General features: G+C 37.4%; 1 protein-coding gene across 3 annotated transcripts in view; it reads left to right on the top strand.

Annotated features, from left to right (window-relative positions):
- Positions 1-17774, top strand: part of GYS2 (glycogen synthase 2) — a 60816-nt gene that overhangs the window by 7176 nt on the left and 35866 nt on the right. For 2 of the 3 annotated variants that reach the window (XM_021673828.2, XM_021673827.2), the window contains exons 2-4: positions 8612-8793; positions 13060-13251; positions 14816-14998. In XM_021673828.2, the coding sequence (XP_021529503.2) occupies positions 8612-8793; positions 13060-13251; positions 14816-14998 (557 nt within the window). Of the gene's footprint in view, positions 1-8119; positions 8223-8611; positions 8794-13059; positions 13252-14815; positions 14999-17774 lie in introns of all 3 variants that reach the window. The other variant, XM_021673829.2, reaches the window with a different exon arrangement.

Raw genomic sequence — 17774 nt, 5'->3', positions numbered from 1 at the left:
AGTTTCTTATGTTAGTTTCAAGGCGCATATGGTCAAGGGACTCTCCTGTGGCTAGGATTCCTAAAGTCCATAATGGAGATGTGGACCACTGGGAGTCACTCACTTACCTTTCCATGCATTGGGGAGCCTCTCTGGGCTCAGAAAGGAACCCTACTAGGTAGGCTTCCTTGCTTCCCTCACCTTTATTGCCTTAGATGCTTTCTGTCACTTCTCTGTTGAATTCCAGAATTCTCTCTTATGTGAGATTTTTTGCTTACTATTTTGGTTCTTTGTGGAGGAGGCAAGTATCAGATGCCTTTAGTTAAGTCATCTTGAAGCCCCTCCCCTTGAAGTTTTTAAAGCTTTATGTTTTTATTTCTAATAGACCGAAAGGGTATAATCATATTTTAAATACTCTGAGGCTATATGGGGGACTATCTGAAGGCCTTAGCTGAGTAAAAGAAGTAGCAAATTAATTATCTATATTTATCTCTTTATTTCATTTCCCAAATCAAATCATTTGTTTCTTCAAATAAAGAATTTTTCTTTCCCCCTTAAGTTATTCAGCAAATAAAAATGTTTGTATCCACCAAAGTGTATTTGAATTTGAAATACATAATCTAACAAACAAGGATGTTTTAAGATCTCTGAGCAAGATGCTTAGTTGCAAATAAAAAGAGTTTTCAAAAATAAAAAATGTAAATAAAGCATTTAATAAATGTTTACCTTCAGAAACCTATGGTATATTCTCCTGGAAAAGATGAAGATGAAAATAAGCCTACAGAGGAGGAGAAATTCTTTGGAAATTTTGCATTTTTGTGGACAGTGGTTTTGAAGAAAGCTTAGATATATTTAAATATGTTGCTAAGATGTAACTCCCACACTTTAAAGAAAAGTTCTTCATTTTAGTTGCCCTTACAAATTGGCTAAATTAATTTTTCCTCAACAAATAATTTTGATGGTTCCGAAAATTGTCCAGAATTTGATGAAATACTTAGGTGTAGTAGATGACATCAATTTATGTTGACTTAGAGTCATTGTTGGATGGTTAAGTGAATCATGTCTGTTCTTGTCCAGTCTAGAAGCTTCTGCTTCCAAGTTTTATATATCCTCCTCAAGTGTTCCATTCTGTCCTCATCATGTGGCATTTGACCTGTGATTCGATAGTGTCCTTATTATCAGACTCTGCTCAATGACAGTTTAAACTTTTTCTGATGCAGTAAAAATCTTTTCCTTAAAGATAAAATTCTTAAGGACAATTAGTTTGTATAGGCTCATATGAAAATTGCTTGCATTTTGGAGTTATATTAGCTCTTCTCTTTTATAAATTAATAAATCCTATTGGTACCATATAATAGTCTCAACATTTGCCTCTTGTGTCTCACCTTTCCAAAGACAATTTTACAAAGTATATTTTGCATGGCTCAGGCTTAAAGTAATGTCTTCAGATGCAATTCTAACTTGTGGCCATTGATTGTGACTATTGATAAGATTTACTATGTAAAGTATAAGTTACTGGAATAATGCATTTGAGAATATGGTAGCTATCAAAGCCTGTATTCTGATGAATTGGAATATATTTTGAAAGATAGCAGTGAAAAATAAGAAGAAGCTTTCTTCTCAGTATATAAGTAACAAAATTGCTCTTTGCAATTGAGTTGAAGATTGATGCCAGGATCGTATTAATTCCAGGATTTCACAGAGGATTTCTTGAGTCATCCCCTTGCTGTAGGTCATGGACAAAGTATTGCTGAAGTAATTGACAGATTGTGTATTCTCCAGTCATTATTGTTTAGCACTGTCATGAGAAATAACCTGCCTTAGTTTACTGGAGGTCCTCCTCCCCTCACTCCTTCCTATATCCTCCTACCTGGTTATCCTTTTCAATACTATAACTCTTGCCTTGCACACTCTGCTTCCAGTTTAGGGTCTTGGCTCTAACCAATACCTCTGCCTAAAAATTCATCTTCATGACATCCATTTGCCCAGTTTCTTCACCCTTTGTAATTACCCCACTGAGTGACACATTTTACTTGCTAAATTTTTGCCTTTCCAATCAGATCTAATTTATTTTATATTTTTAAAATTTATATATATTTGGAAGGTATGTACTAATTCATTTTCATGCTGCTAATAAAGACATACCTGAGACTGGGTAATTTATAAAGGAAAAAGATTTAATTGGTTCACAGTTCCGCAGGGCTGGGGAGGCCTCAGGAAACTTACAATCATGGCAGAAGGGGAAACAAAAATGTCCTTTTTCACATAGAAGCAGCAAGTAGAAATGCCGAGCAAAAGAGGGAAAGGCCTCTTACAAAACCATCAGATCTTGTGAGAACTCACTCACTATCACAAGAACAGCATGAGGATAACCATCTCCATGATTCCATTACCTCCCTCTAGCTCCCTCCTATGACACTTGGGGATTATGGGAACTACAATTCAATATGATATTTGAGTGGGGAAACGGCCAAGCTGTATCAGAGTACAAATGCAGGTTTCTTACATACATATGTTGCATAGGGATGAAGTCTGAGCTTTTAGTGGACCATCACCTGAAAAGTGAACATTGTATCCAATAAGTAGTTTTTCAGTCCCCACCCTACTCCTATCCTCTCACCTTTTTAAAGTCTCAATTGTCTATTACTTCATTCTGTATATGCACACCCATTGTTTAGCTCCTACTTATAAGTGAGAACATGCCATGTTTGACTTTCTGTTTCTGAGTTATTTCACTGGGGATGATGTCCTCCAGTTCTATCCATGTTGCTACAAAAGACATGACTTCATTCTTTTATATGGCTAAGTAATATAAATAAATAAATAAATATCTCACATACACATACATATACACACATATATGTATGTGTGTGTGTATATATAACATTTCTTTATCCAGTCCTCCACTGATGGACATTTAGGTTGATTCCCTATCTTTGATATTGGGAACAGTGCTACTTTGAACATACTAGTGCAGATACCTTTCACTTTGGGTACATACCCAGTAGTGGGATTGTGGGATCAAATGGTGGTTCTGTTTCTAGTTCTTCGAGAAATCTTCACACTGTCTTCCATAATACTAATTTACATTCTTACCAACAGTATATAAGTGTTTTCTTGTCTCCACATCCCCACCAACATCTGTTGTTTTTGAACTTTATAATAATAGCCATTCTGACTGGTATGAGGAAGTATCACATGGTGGTTTTAATTTGCATTCTCTGATGATTAGTGATGTTGAGCAATTTTGTCATGTTTATTGGCTACTCGTATGTCTTCTTTTGGAAAATGTCTGCTCAGGTCCCAAGCTGTATTTGTCAGGGTTCTCTAGAGAGACAGAACTAATGGAAGATAGCCAGATAGCTAGATATAGATAGATACAGATATAGATACAGATATAGATATAGATATAAAAGGGAGTTTTTAAGTAGTTTTAACTCACAAAATCAGAAAGTCCCACAATAGGCCATCTGCAAGCTGAGGTGCAAGGAAGCCAGTCCAAGTCCCAAAGCTAAAGAACTTGGAGTTGAATGTTCGAGGGCAGGAAGCATCCAGCACGGGAGAAGGATGTAGGCTGGGAGGCTAAGTCAGTCTAGCCTTTTCACATGTTTGTTTCTGCCTGCTTTATATCCTGGCTGCACTGGCAACTGATTAGATGGTGCCCACCTAGGTTAAGGATGGATCTGTGTTTCCCAGCCCACTGACTAAAATGTTAATCTCTTTTTGCAACACCCTCGTAGGCACAGCCAGGATCAATACTTCATGTCCTTCAATCCAATCAAGTTGACACTCAGTATTAATCATTGCAAGTCCATCCCTTGTCAACTTGAACCAATTCACATCTCCTGAGATCATATATTATCTTCAAATAAAGAGAGCAACAAGGTCATAATTACTCCTAAAATACTATAACTATCCTTCGTGCAACTGAAAACACATCAATCCCCAACGCAAATGCTACTATGTAAAGTTAATCATACTTAAATGCTGATATGAAGTCCATAAATCTTATGCCACATGATAAACGAAAAAGGAAATAAAATGAAGATATTTTCTTGGTACAAGTGTTTACATACACAAAGATGTTTTTAGCAAAAGAAGGAGGAAATACTCATGACAATTACAGTCCTTGTATCTGCAACTGGTCACATGGTTGATGACTACCTTCTGCTACTACACATTCTGTATTCCCTTTGCCTTCAGCAAATACCTCAGCAGGTCTTGTTTTTTTTTCCTGGTGGAGTGACCCAAACCTTCATTTGCAGTCCTGCCTGGATTGGGCTGTTGTAATTTCCCATTGACCTTAATCACAGGGGATGGTAATACTGAGATGCCCTAATGGATCTCCTGTATTCCATGCATACTCTTCCTTACCACCATTGTGGAGTAGTAGACTGATTTCATCTTGATAGTCCAGGTCAATCACCCTAGCCAACACTGTGACTCCTTTCTTAGCCTGTTGACTTAAAGGTAGGAGGAGCCCAAAGTATCCAGGTGGCAATCTTAACTTCCAGTTTAATGGAATTGTGTCACCTGGTGGCAGTGTTCCTCCCTCTGGAACTAAGACCTTTAGACCAGCAGAACATAATGTTATGGGAATAGGAAGCAAAAATGTTTCTAGTGGAATACTAGGGGTGATGGTGAGTGGTACCACTTCCACTTCCACCCTTTGATTCCCGGACCCATGAATCCTGGCTATGGGAGAAACAGTGCCATATATTGGACACTGATTCAGAGCATATATGGTCTTCTGGAGAACTTTGCCCCAGCCCTGTAAAGTATTGTCACCTAGTTGGCATTCTAACTGTAATTTCAGAAGGCCATTCCACTGTTCTATCAATCTAGCTGCTTCAGGATGATGGGGAAAATGGTAAGACCAGTAAATTCCATGAGCATGAGCCCACTGCTGCACTTGTTTCACTATAAGATAAAGTGAGTGCCTTGGTCAGAGGCAGTGCTGTATGGAATACCATGATGGTGGATAAGGCATTCCATGAGTCCATGGATAGTAGTCTTGACAGAAGCATTGCACGCAGGATAAGCAAACCCATATCTGAAGTAAGTGTCTATTCCACTGAGGGGCATGTCCTAGAAAGGGGCTGTAGTGCTGCAGCTGTCCACTTTCAGGTGGTGCCTCCATGTCATGCAGAACCATCTGTGAACCAGGCCCTAGTCTTCTCTTCCTCTGTCAGCTGATCATAGGGAACTCCCCATGAGGCCATCGGTGCAGTCTGAGGGAGAGAGGGCAGGGTGACAGGAGTGGAGACCATGGGCATTTGAACCACTTCCTCATGTAACTTACTTGTGCCTTCAGGATCTGCTCAAGCCCAATCATGTATATCCCACTTCCATTTGATGATGGAATGCTGCTGTGCACACAGACTTTATGGCTAGATGGATCAGAAAGCACCCAGTTCATAGCAGTTCAGGTCATATGGTGACTTGATGACCCATAGTCAAACATTCAGTTTCCACCAAAGCCCAGTAACAGGCCAAGAGCTGTTTTTCGAAAGGAGAGTGGTTATCTGTAGAAGATGGCAGGGCCTTGCTCCAAAATCCTAGAGGCCTTCGCTGTGATTCACCTATGGGGGGCTGCCAAAGGCTCCAAACAGCATCCCTATCTGTCGCTGACACCTCAAGCACCATTGGATCTGCTGGGTCATATGTCCCTAGTGAAAGAGAAGCCTGCACAGCAGCCTGGACCTGTTGCAGAGCCTTCTTCTGTTCTGGGCCCCACTCAAAACTGGCAGCCTTTTGGGTCACTCGATAAGTGGGCCAGAGTAACACACCCAAATCAGAAATATGTTGCCTCCAAAATCCAAATAGGCCCACTAGGCATTGTGCCTTTTTCTTGGTTGTGGGAGGGGCCAAATGCAGCAACTTATCCTTCATCTTAGAAGGAATATCTCAACAGGCCCCACACCATTGGACCCCTAGAAATTTTGCTGCGGTAGAAGTTCCCTGAATTTTAGTCAGATTTATTTCCCATCCTCTGGCACAAAAATGTCTCACCAATAAGTCCAGTGTGTTTGCTACTTCTTGCACACTGATCCCAGTCAGCATGTCATCAATGTAATGGACCAGTGTGATAACTTGTGGAAGTGAAAGATGATCAAGGTCTCTCTGAATAAGATTATGACACAAAGCTGGAGAGCTGATATACTCCTGAATTCATCATTTTCTTTCATAACTTTGTCCAGTGAACTTATGAGCAACCAACCAACTTCACTATGTTCCTTGATTCTCCACATGTAGTCAAAAGTATTATGTATAGAGTCACTAAATTCCTTGCCTCTCATAAACGTTAAATCAGGAGTATCAAATGCATTTATTTTACATAACTCTCTAAACAATTCCTGCCAAGGACTATCAATGTTCTTCATACTATTAGATCAAGAGTCCTTAGAATTTTGGGTCTAATCATATTAAGCAGCCAACTCCAGAAACCCCAAAACCAATGAAAGAACTCCATGCTTAATATTCTGTTCCTCTAGAACCACTCCTGGTACCAAAATCTGTATTTGTGAGGGTTATTTAGAGAGACAGAACTAATAGGAGATATATATACATATATATATGTGTGTGTATATAGATATATATATACAAAAATAAATACAGCAAAAACAAAAATAGACAAATGGAACTTAAAATGCTTAATTGAACTAAAATATATATAGGAATATATATAGGAATATATATATGGATACATAGAGAGGAATATATATATGAATATATATATAGGAGTGTGTGTGTGTGTGTGTGTATGTGTTTATATATATATGAGTTTATTAAGCAGATTAACACACAAGGTCCCACAACAGACCATCTGCCAGATGAGAAGCAAGGAAGCTAGTCCGAGTCCCAAAACTGAAGAACCTGGAGTTCGATATTCCAGAGCAGGAAAAATGCAGCAAGGGAGAAGATGTAGGCTGTGAGGCTAAGCCAGTCTAGGCTTTTCACATTTTTCTGCCTGCTTTATATCTTGGCTGTGCTGGCAACTGATTAGATGGTGCCCACCCAGATTAAGGGTGGGTCTGCCTTCCCCAGCCCACTGACTCAGATGTTAATCTTCTTTGGCAACACCCTCACAGACATACGCAAGATCAATACTCTGCATCCTTCAATCCAATCAAGTTGGCACTCAGTATTAACCATCACACTTACTTTCTAATGAGGTTGGGTTTTTTGGTTGTTGAGTTCTTTGTTGATTCGGTGTGTTAGCCTTTTGTTGCATTTATAGTTTGCAAAATATTTTTTCTCATCCTGTAGCTGATCTGTTTGCTCTGTTGATCAAGTCTTTTGTGGTGCAGAAGAATTTTAGTTTAATTAAGTCTCATTTGTCTATTTTTGTTTTCGTTGTGTTTATTTTTGAGGACTTGGTCATACATTCTTTGCTGAGGCCAGGTCTAATTTCTAATTCTCCTTTACAGCCTGTCTTTCCCTCCAAGCTAAATATTATTTACCCTCATTTGACACACGAGTTAAATGAACTTTATGTCAGTTAAATAAGTTGACTAGTTCAATGTAAGTTGTTTCTAATTTTTTGCCATTATAATGCTTCAGTAAACATCCTTCTATCACTCTTCTTAATTTTCCACCAGGACAGTTTTGACACTGTCATTAATTTTCCCCCAGGACGGTTTTCTAGATGTGGACTTGCTGGATCCCAGGGTGTGCATATTTTCCAAATGGATCCATATTGTCTGGATTTGTGTTCTAATAGAGGTAGCAGCAATATCAGAGGGGAGAATGAAACAATGATTCTAGGAAGGGAGAAATATCATGTGAGAATGAAAATATGGATCTGTGTTATTGGATTTGGCATCGGGGTTGGACCAAGCATTTTCTATGAAAATCTATAAGCACTTTCTTCTTATCCAAAAAGTACCTTGCTTGGTGCTTTAAAAGATAAATGACTATTTAGTTTAGGAGATTTGCTCATAATTGCAAACCACAGCAGCTGTTATTTGAACATCCTGAGCCCCTTTTGGACCATTGTAGGAGAAGGAGGAAGAGGGGTGAAAGTGATTTATGCTGCTGAGGGCATGTATGATGACAATGAGTATTTGTCCTAACTTTTGATGCTACAAAGTGATTGGAGCTTTAGGCAAGTAGTGCTTTACTCCAATTGTCTTTTCAGATTTTTTTCTGAAGCTATTTGACCTCTTTGCTGCCTCGGGCCTGCTGCTCTTTCACATGCACCTGGAAGGGACTTTAAAATATGCACAGAATTGAACAAAACGGTAACCATTCATTAGTGTCTCTTAACAACACATTTATTTGGAAAGGTAAACTATTTAGAAAGGTAAACAAAACCTTGGGCTTAGTGGATCCTAAATGCTAATTTAAAAATCTGAACTCATTTCCATCTCTTATCACTTAAAATGAATTGCTGGGGGGTGGGAAGGTGGGGAGAGATAGCATGGGGAGAAATGCCAGATATAGGTGAAGGGGAGGAAGGCAGCAAATCACACTGCCACACGTGTACCTATGCAACAATTTTGCATGTTCTTCACATGTACCCCCAAACCTAAAATACAATAAAAAAAATAAGCCATACATTTTTTGTGCAATTAAAAAAAAATGAATTGCTAACCTGAATGATAATAAAACCTTTTTTTTCTTTTAACAGTAGGGGGCATCTATACTGTGATTCAGACAAAGGCCAAAACAACAGCAGATGAATGGGGAGACAACTATTTTCTGATAGGTCCATATTTTGAACATAATATGAAGACTCAGGTGGAACAGTGTGAACCTGTAAACGATGCCGTCAGAAGAGCAGTGGACGCAATGAATAAGCATGGCTGCCAGGTAAAGGAACTGACACTTTACTTGGCAATTCTCAGTAAACTCATGGGAAAAAAGACTGCAATTAACATGAACTCAGAAGACCATTCACCTACTTAGGGAAAAAGCAGATTCGTGAGAAAGATGATGAACTTGCCTTTAAATGGAGTCCATTTGAGACACCTGGTGAAAACTAAGGAGAAAAGATAATTGGTTTGGAGTTCAGCAGAAGCTATAGGGTAAACATGTTTTTGAGGAAGTCATTAGTACATAAATCGAAGTCATGAGTGTTGGTAAAATTGTTCAGTGGAAATGTATAGATTAGAACAAAAATTTTCAGCCAAACCTTGTGGAATGTTAGCATGTTAGGCCATCTACATTACAAGAAGCTAGAGATTGCAAATGTAGAAGCAAAGCTAATGATGTAGAACCAACGATATTCAAATCTTAATCCTCAAAAGCTGTGACTATATTACCTTTTATAGCAAATGGAATATTGCAGATGTGATTAAGTTAAAGATTTTGAGAAGGGGAGATAATCCTGAATCATCTAGGTGGGCCCAATGTAAACATAAGGGTTCTCATAAGAGGGAGGCCTTAGAATCAGAATCAGGCAGGAGGTGTAACAATGAAACCAGAGGCTGGCGGGATGTACTTTGTAGATGGAAGAAGAGGCCACAAGGAATGTAGGTGGCCTATAGAAGTAGGAAAAGGCAAGAAAATAGATTTTTCCCTGGAGACTACAGATGGACTGTGGCTCTGTCAACATGCTGACTTTAGTGCATTTTGGACTACTGACTTCAATATCTATAAGATAATAGATTTGTTTTAAGCCTCTAGGCTTGTGGTAATTTGTTGCAGCTACAACAGGAATCGTGATGTCAAGTCAAGGGAGGAGAGAATTTTAAGTATGAAGAAGGGATTAAGTCAACAAAGGTTTGATCCAGGGTCTGTTGGGTTTGGTAATATTTGGGCCATTTGTAACACGGAGGAGTACAATTTTAGAGGAGAAAGGAAGGTTAAATCACATTTCAGTGGGTAAAGGAATAAATAAGTGGTCAGGAAAAAGGTACAGAAGTTGTGATTATAAGATGTTTCTATGAAGAAGAAATATAATAAAGTAGTTGCAGAATGACATGGTTTTGAGAATTGGTGTTTTATTAAATATGAGTAAGACCTGAGCATATTTATTTGCAAAAAGGAAATACCTAGAAGACAGGGAGAAGCTGAAAACTCAGAATAAATGGAGGATTGAAGAAAGTAAAGTCACTGAGAATGGGGACAGGAACAAGATCCAAAGCAATATTGAAAGAATAATTTTTCACTTGTCTTACTCAAACAGCAAAAAAGGGTAAATGCAAATACTAGAGACAAGTTAATGAAGAATTCAGGACAATCTTACCCAATGATTTTGATGATCTTCCTGAAGGAGGAGTTAAAGGTCATTTCATTAAGAGGCAAGTGTAGAAACTAGGGAAGTTCAAGAAAGAAGTTGTTCAAAATGTTCAAGGAATTTTTGGACATGTTTGAGATGTAGTCATGACTTTGTAGTGGCACAAATACACACAGCTGTGACTTTGTCCAGGCGCAATCTGCAGTCTGAGTGACAGTGCAGGAAGTAGAATAGATGAAGATCCAGTGTTGTTTAGTTTCAGCATTCATGCAAATAGGTCAAGGTGGCCCAAGAATTGAAGGTAATTGTGAAAGTGATTGAATTAATAGTTTAATTGATGGCCATTGCATTGGAATAGATAGAAAAGGAAGAAATTAAATAAGGAATAGACAGGAAAGTAAGCAAAGCCAGAAAGAAGATGATATTGTAGGACAAAATGGAGGGTTATAGGAACTGGAGGTCTTAGAGGGGACAAAGAAAAATATATACACTGGGAAAAACAGAGTGACAGAAATGGAAGTACAAGAGTTGTCATTGGGTAACAGAATGCCACAGGGGAATATTTTAGAGGAGAAACAATTTGGGATTTGACAAGGAAAGAATGCAGTCATGATCTCGAGTAGCTGAAATTAGGTGGACATGAAAGTCTTTTAAGTCCATAAGGTCAAGTAACCATGAGGTTAAGCGTGCAGGATAAAAAATCTGGACTTTGAAGTTGCTTAGGATAAGGTCAAAATGTAACCTTATCTTTGCTGAACAAGGAAAGGTAATATTTTTGGATAGCATACATTTCAAAGGTGTTTTATATGTAAATAATGAATAAGGCTTTAAAAGCTTCAGCAGAATTTTAAAAATCAGTAACTTTCCTTCCTACTCATCCCAGGAATATAGTTTCTGGGGGTGAAAAAATGCAAAGCCTTCACTTGAGATGCTGTGTGGGTAGTGGTGTCTAGGAGGTGCATGCAAAGTTTAAGGAGCGGAATGTATAATTTACAAGGGAACTTGAGATCCCAAAGAGTACCAGAAAAACACTTCTTAGTGAAGGCAGCATAGAGAATGTTAGAAATGTGATAGAACAATGCCTGTTGTACTATCAGAATGCAAGTAAAAGAGATGTTAGAAGGGGCTTGAAGTTCTTGTAAAGAAAGAGGTAGATGAGAAACACAATGAAACCGACTGGTCTCAAAACTACATGGATTTCTAGTGTAGGGATATTTTCATGTTGCAGCCAAGAACTGACTGGCAGTCAATACCAGCTAGCTTACACTCTCTATTTGTATAATAGTCTCAATTCTTCTTTATGATCTTAGCTCACTGTATCATGTAGCACATATTACACAGTGAGTAAATATTATATTATAATATTACATGTTATTCACAGTGTATAAATAGATGAAGCAATAAATTTCCCAAGGAGAAAAAGTGTTGAAAAGTTGTTTGGGGCTCAGGAAAATTTCATCTTAGTAGGAAACAGTGGCATGATAAACACTAAGTTAAAATGGAAACAACAGAAACATAATGAGGGTCTTTCAAGGTTGACCAAGGAAGGAGCATCCCCACACATGCCTGGGTCCCATGGCAGAAAAGGATCAAACTGGGCTTCAGAGCCCTGCAAAATTCAGCCATGGGTAGAGTCATAAGTGCCAGTATGTAAGCAATATGAATATATTTTATTTTCTAGAGAAGGCTGGATTCATATTCAAAGAGACTGTTAGCCTCTGCTGAGTTCCAGAAAGGACTGGAAGTAGTTTATGAGGTTGTATATCATGTAATAGGAGAATAAACACAAAATAAAAATTAAGACAGAAGAACAAGTAAATTACTATAGGAATATGGAGACAAAAAGGAAGTTAAAACTGGAATGTGTAAGTGATGATATTCATACAACTGGAAAAAATAAGAGAGCTAATTCATTAAAACTTGCACAAGATAAGACATTTAGGAATCAAAGTCAATTTGAAGAATGTAATAGAATTATACTTTGAGCTGCTAGATTAAAGAGATAATGTATCTAGGGCAATGTGTTTAGTTAAACCTCTGGCAGCAACCATACTGGGAAACATTTTGTGTCACTTTTTTGATAGTAATAGTAAGATAAATCACACTGGTCTATAGAAATAGCTTTTTCTGACTGGGCACGGTGGCTCACGCCTGTAATCCCAGCACTTTGGGAGGCTGATGAGGGTGGATCACGAGGTCAAGAGATCGAGACCATCCTGGTCAACACGGTGAAACCCCATCTCTACTAAAAATACAAAAAATTAGCTGGGCACGGTGGCGCGTGCCTGTAATCCCAGCTACTCAGTAGGCTGAGGCAGGAGAATTGCCTGAACCCAGGAGGCGGAGGTTGCGGTGAGCCGAGATCGCGCCATTGCACTCCAGCCTGGGTAACAAGAGCGAAACTCCGTCTCAAAAAAAAAAAAAAAAAAAGAAAAAAGAAATAGCTTTTTCTTCTATCAGGAAGTAATGTTAGTCCTGTTGCATAAAAAAAAAATAAGCAACACTGGAGACATTATATCTAAATACCCCGATTTTCAGAGATACAAAGCACTTCATGGCTCTTTCATAAAAGCAGAGACTATAATATTAAACCCTATAAGCTCAAGGTCACAAGAGAGTGACTAGAGATAGATGAACAGAAATTACACGATCTAGATACATTGTTTTTAAATTTAATGACGAGCAAGAATTCGGAGGTTCTAGACGAATGGATGCATGCCCATTCCAGCTCGAGGCTCAAACAGCAGAGGTTATATGTTATCAATATTCTTTTCTAAGTAGCTTGTTTAATCTGCTATTGAGTACTACATAAGGTTTGTATCCTCAGAGTGCAAATACATTGTCTTGTCTTACATGAGTTAATATCACTACATGGCTATGTGTTCTTTATATGACAGGTGCATTTTGGAAGATGGCTGATAGAAGGAAGTCCTTATGTGGTACTTTTTGACATAGGCTATTCAGCTTGGAATCTGGACAGGTGGAAGGGTGACCTCTGGGAAGCTTGCAGTGTCGGCATTCCTTATCATGACCGAGAAGCCAATGATATGCTGATATTTGGATCTTTAACTGCCTGGTTCTTGAAAGAGGTATGGTTTATTATACAGTGATACAACAGAGGAGCAGCACAACTGCTTTCAGCGCTCAAAAAAGATCCCATGAGTTTTAGATGAAGCAAATTTTGACATGATGCCATTATGGTTTGTCCTAATACAGTTTACAGAAATCTTAGGAAATGTTCAGCATTCTGCAAATTAAATGCCAGACTTTGGAACAAAGTAATAATGATACTTATTACTATTTACCTCATGTCAAATTTAAATGGCACGATGTATATAAAACATCCAATTATATTTGCCCGATATATAGATGATACTTAATTTATATGCAAAAAAAACCTCATGAAGTATAGAAACTTAAGCATAGCAAATAGTTTAATAAGCTATTTGTTTAATAAGCTTTCCAGGTGGTTCTGATGGACACTACATGTGATAACCACTGTTTTAACCACTCTCCAGCCTTCCCAATTCTCTGCTCAGCCTTCTTGAATTCCAGTGTTTTGCTATTGTCTCTATTAAGGAAATGAACTCTCATCGTGGAGCCAGTGTGAATGTTAATATTTCGTAAGGGCAAAACAACCTGTCTCTTTGTAAGGCAAAGAGACGATTGCCCACCTGATTTGGAATTAGACCCCAGGGTGAAATTAGACCCCAATCTTCAGTGTGTTACAAAGCTGCTATTTACTTCTAAGCACTTTTTTTATTAGCCTCTTTCTCTCTAATTCCACATTCTTAATAATATATCAGTTAATTTTTTTTTGGCTTCAAGAAAAAGAAAACCCAAATAAGCTGAATTTAAAACATAGAATAATTTATTATTTATTTTAAAATGATGTAATGGCATTTTATCTTTGTTTCTCAAAATCAAATATGTGAATATACACATGAAAATCATTGTTTGCTTTTGGAGTTTTCAAGTCATTGAAAATCCAAGTAATTGTTTATTAGAAAATAATAATATTATAAAAGTCCTTTTTTCTTCATATGCATTTTTTTTTTTCATTATCAGATTGTGATATATTTTTGGGCAACATTTGCTTCTCCATAATTGGGCCACTACAAATATAGAAGGCATTTTCAAGTTTCTGTCTGGCAGTTCCTTTAGCAAATATCAAAATGTACACAATAAATACACACACGTCATGTCAATTAAAAAAAAACTTAAGTAGTTTTTAAAAAATAAGCTTATAAGTGAGTAGTCCCAATTGATTCAGCTGTTCAGTGATATCTTTAAGAATTTATTTATTCATCCAGTAAATAAATATTTTTTGAGTTTATTTTACATTTATCCCATTTATTAATATTCATTACCTATCATTAATATTAGTATTTATTCTTTTGTGCATACAAAAAAAATCAGACCCATCACTGAAACAGAGGATTAAGACATAAAAATATATGGGGTTAATGAACATGCCACTGGATGTTCATAAAGAATCCTGGACTTTCTTTGCTAAATATTCATGCTTTATATTTAGACTATTTTAAATTGCAAAAGAATTTATAGACATCATAACTCCACTTATGATGTGGACCATGATCACAATCAAGCTTCATCAACAACTTTTCTGATGCTTTTTTTTTTCTGATGTAGGTGACAGATCATGCAGATGGTAAACATGTCATTGCCCAATTCCATGAATGGCAGGCTGGAATTGGACTGATCCTTTCTCGAGCCAGAAAACTTCCTATTGCCACAATATTTACAACCCACGCCACACTACTTGGGAGGTATCTCTGTGCAGCAAATATTGATTTCTACAACCATCTTGATAAGGTAAATATTCCTTCCTCCTTCCCTCTTACTCACCCTTCTTTCAGATCGCTGAAGCTGAAGGGTAAGTATTGATCTGTACATTTCATCTGCCAACCAGATGGCAGAAATGCCCTTTTAGCTGATCAATATTCATGACCAAGCTTCCCTTGGGTTGACAGACAGCTCATATAGTTCAACTTTGTTCAGAGTACACTAGAGTATAGAGGTGAGAGGCCTGATTTCTGTCCCACTTTGGAACCATAGATCCAAAGGGATATGACTGGGGCAAAGACATGGTGTAGGTTGGGCCCTTGTTCTAGCCTAAGGCTATGGAAATGCTGTGAATACTCTGGATCAGCACACAGCTCTGAGTGGCAGGTAGAGAACTGGGATTTGAGACATACAAACTTGCACTATGAGCTTTACTTCCTCTACTTCTTCTATCCTCCAAGTAAACATTTGATTAAAAGCCATATTATAGGTCGATAGGTCAGTTTTCCCCTGTAACTTTGCAATGCGTAGGAGGCATTTTTGTGGGATCAAATAAAACAGAAGTTATTGGAAACAGGGATATGGATCCTTGGTGAACAACAAGTTGTTTTTGCTCATCGTAGCAGATTATCTGATTCTATGACCTGCCAAAATCATTCAGTTTTGATTTATTTTTCCTATTTTTCATACATCGATTTAGATTAATAAAAGTATGTATTTTATACCATCATGTTAATAATATTAACAAAGCATTTGAGTAATGTAAATTCAGGGGTTTTGCAGATTTGGTATCTATATTAACAATCAAATCTATTTAGCACTCTAAGGTTCAGTTTCACTATCAGGAAAATTAGGAAGTTAGAAAGTTGATTTTTAGATTTCCTAGGTTAAAGACTTCCAGGATTCTATAAAACAGAGTGTGTGTGTGCATGTAATACATAAATAATACTCAAATAATGTTACTGAAAACTTACACTACTATCTCAAAGACACTTAGAGTGCAAGAAAGTTCTTTCTGAAAAACTTTAACATCTGTAAAGCAATGAGGGGTCCTAATGAGCCGTTCCCTATAAAAAGGTCAGCCTAATCTAAAGGTCAAACTAGAAACATAAGCTGTACATTTAAAATAAAGTCACCAAGGAATTCAGAAAGCCTGGGACATGGGAGGTTCTTAGCGGTATATAGTAATGGTGGACTAATAAGGGCAAACCAGTGATCTGTGAGAAGCTGATAAGCTCAACAACCGTGTTCCCTGGAGAGGAGTGCACTTTGACTTTAGTGAAAGAAAATATTAGAGTGGCAGACTGAATATTTCACTTCGGAATTCTTGAATCTTACACAGTAATCATTAATTTTAAAAGCTACTAATAATATACATAGGATGTGGTTATTTGGTTTTAAGGAAGAAATGCATTATAGTATATGTTATATATTACAATTTTACCCTTTCTGGCAGTATTTGTCATACTGTCTTCAGATAGAATCATGTATCTCCCTAGTTTAAAGGCCCTCACTGGTTGAGATAGTTAAGTGTAGTCAGACCCCTGCCCATCTTTCTAGTAAAATGTTCTATCTAGCAGAATGGCTAGTAAACAACAAGCAGTCAAGAACTAACTTTTGGGTTAAATTCATAACCATTTTTCACAACAGAAGCCCCCGTGCTCACACTAAGTTTAGAATTTGGGTGATACATAAGAATACCAAATCATATACATGAAAGGTTTTTTAAAATTCAGTAAAAAGAAAAAGTCATAGTTTAATCTTTGATGCAGGAACCAGGATGTTTCAATACATTCTGACATAGACAAATAAAATTAGGGCAAATAGGAGAATAAGAATAAAATTATGTTTTGCAAAATCAGAAATATTAGAACAATTTTACTCAAATTAGTACTAACTGAAAACAATTTTTTGGGGGAGCCAATTACAAAAACTCTAATGCTGGTTTAAGTTTTTAGTAAAATTTATTATTTAAAATAACATTTTAACCATTTTCGGTCAGCGTATGAAATTTCTGAGAACCTCTAAGAATATGTCTCCACACTCACTTTTATGATTTTCTTTTTTTTTTATTATTATACTTTAAGTTCTGGGGTACATGTGCAGAACGTGCAGGTTTATTACACAGGTATACACATGCCATGGTGGTTTGCTGCCTCCATCATCCCGTCATCTACATTAGGTATTTCTCCTAATGCTATCCCTCCCCTAACCTCCCACCCCTTGCTATCCCTCCCTTAGTCCCCCATCCCCCAACAGGCCCCAATGTGTGATATTCCCTTCCCTGTGTCCATGTGTTCTCATTGTGCGACACCCACTTATGAGTGAGAACGTGCGGTGTTCCAAACTCATTTTTTAAACTTCAGTCATTGATCATTTATCCCCTCAATTCTAATAGCTATGTAACAATGCTTTTCCCCCCCTAAAGCCCTTAGTTTTCTTATGTTTTGGCCCTTTTTTTTCTTAATAGTAACAGAGTTTCCTAGATGGAAATCTGAGGACAGTGCCATTTGGGATTAGAAAATGGGGAAGGAAGCTTTGGTCAATTATTTGGTGAATTTAAACTATTTCTTCTGATCAAGTTTTGAGCTCATCAATTTCAATTATGTGGTTACCCACATCTGTCACTGGACTGTGTTTTATTGATTAATATGTACTTTACCCATTTTTTGTTTTTCTATACACATTATCCAGAATTCAGTAAAAAATTACAAGCTATATTAAAATGCAAGAAAGGAAAACCCATTGTCAAAAGACCAGGTCCAGATATGTCCTATGTTGGAATTATTGTACAGAGATTTTAAAA

This window comes from Aotus nancymaae, unplaced genomic scaffold (genome assembly GCF_030222135.1).
Source record: "Aotus nancymaae isolate 86718 unplaced genomic scaffold, 86718_ANA_hifiasm-v0.15.2.pri h1tg000016l, whole genome shotgun sequence".
Taxonomy (NCBI): Eukaryota; Metazoa; Chordata; class Mammalia; order Primates; family Aotidae; genus Aotus; species Aotus nancymaae.
The sequence above is the reverse complement of the archived record's forward strand: the minus strand, read 5'-3'. Positions and strand labels throughout refer to the sequence as shown.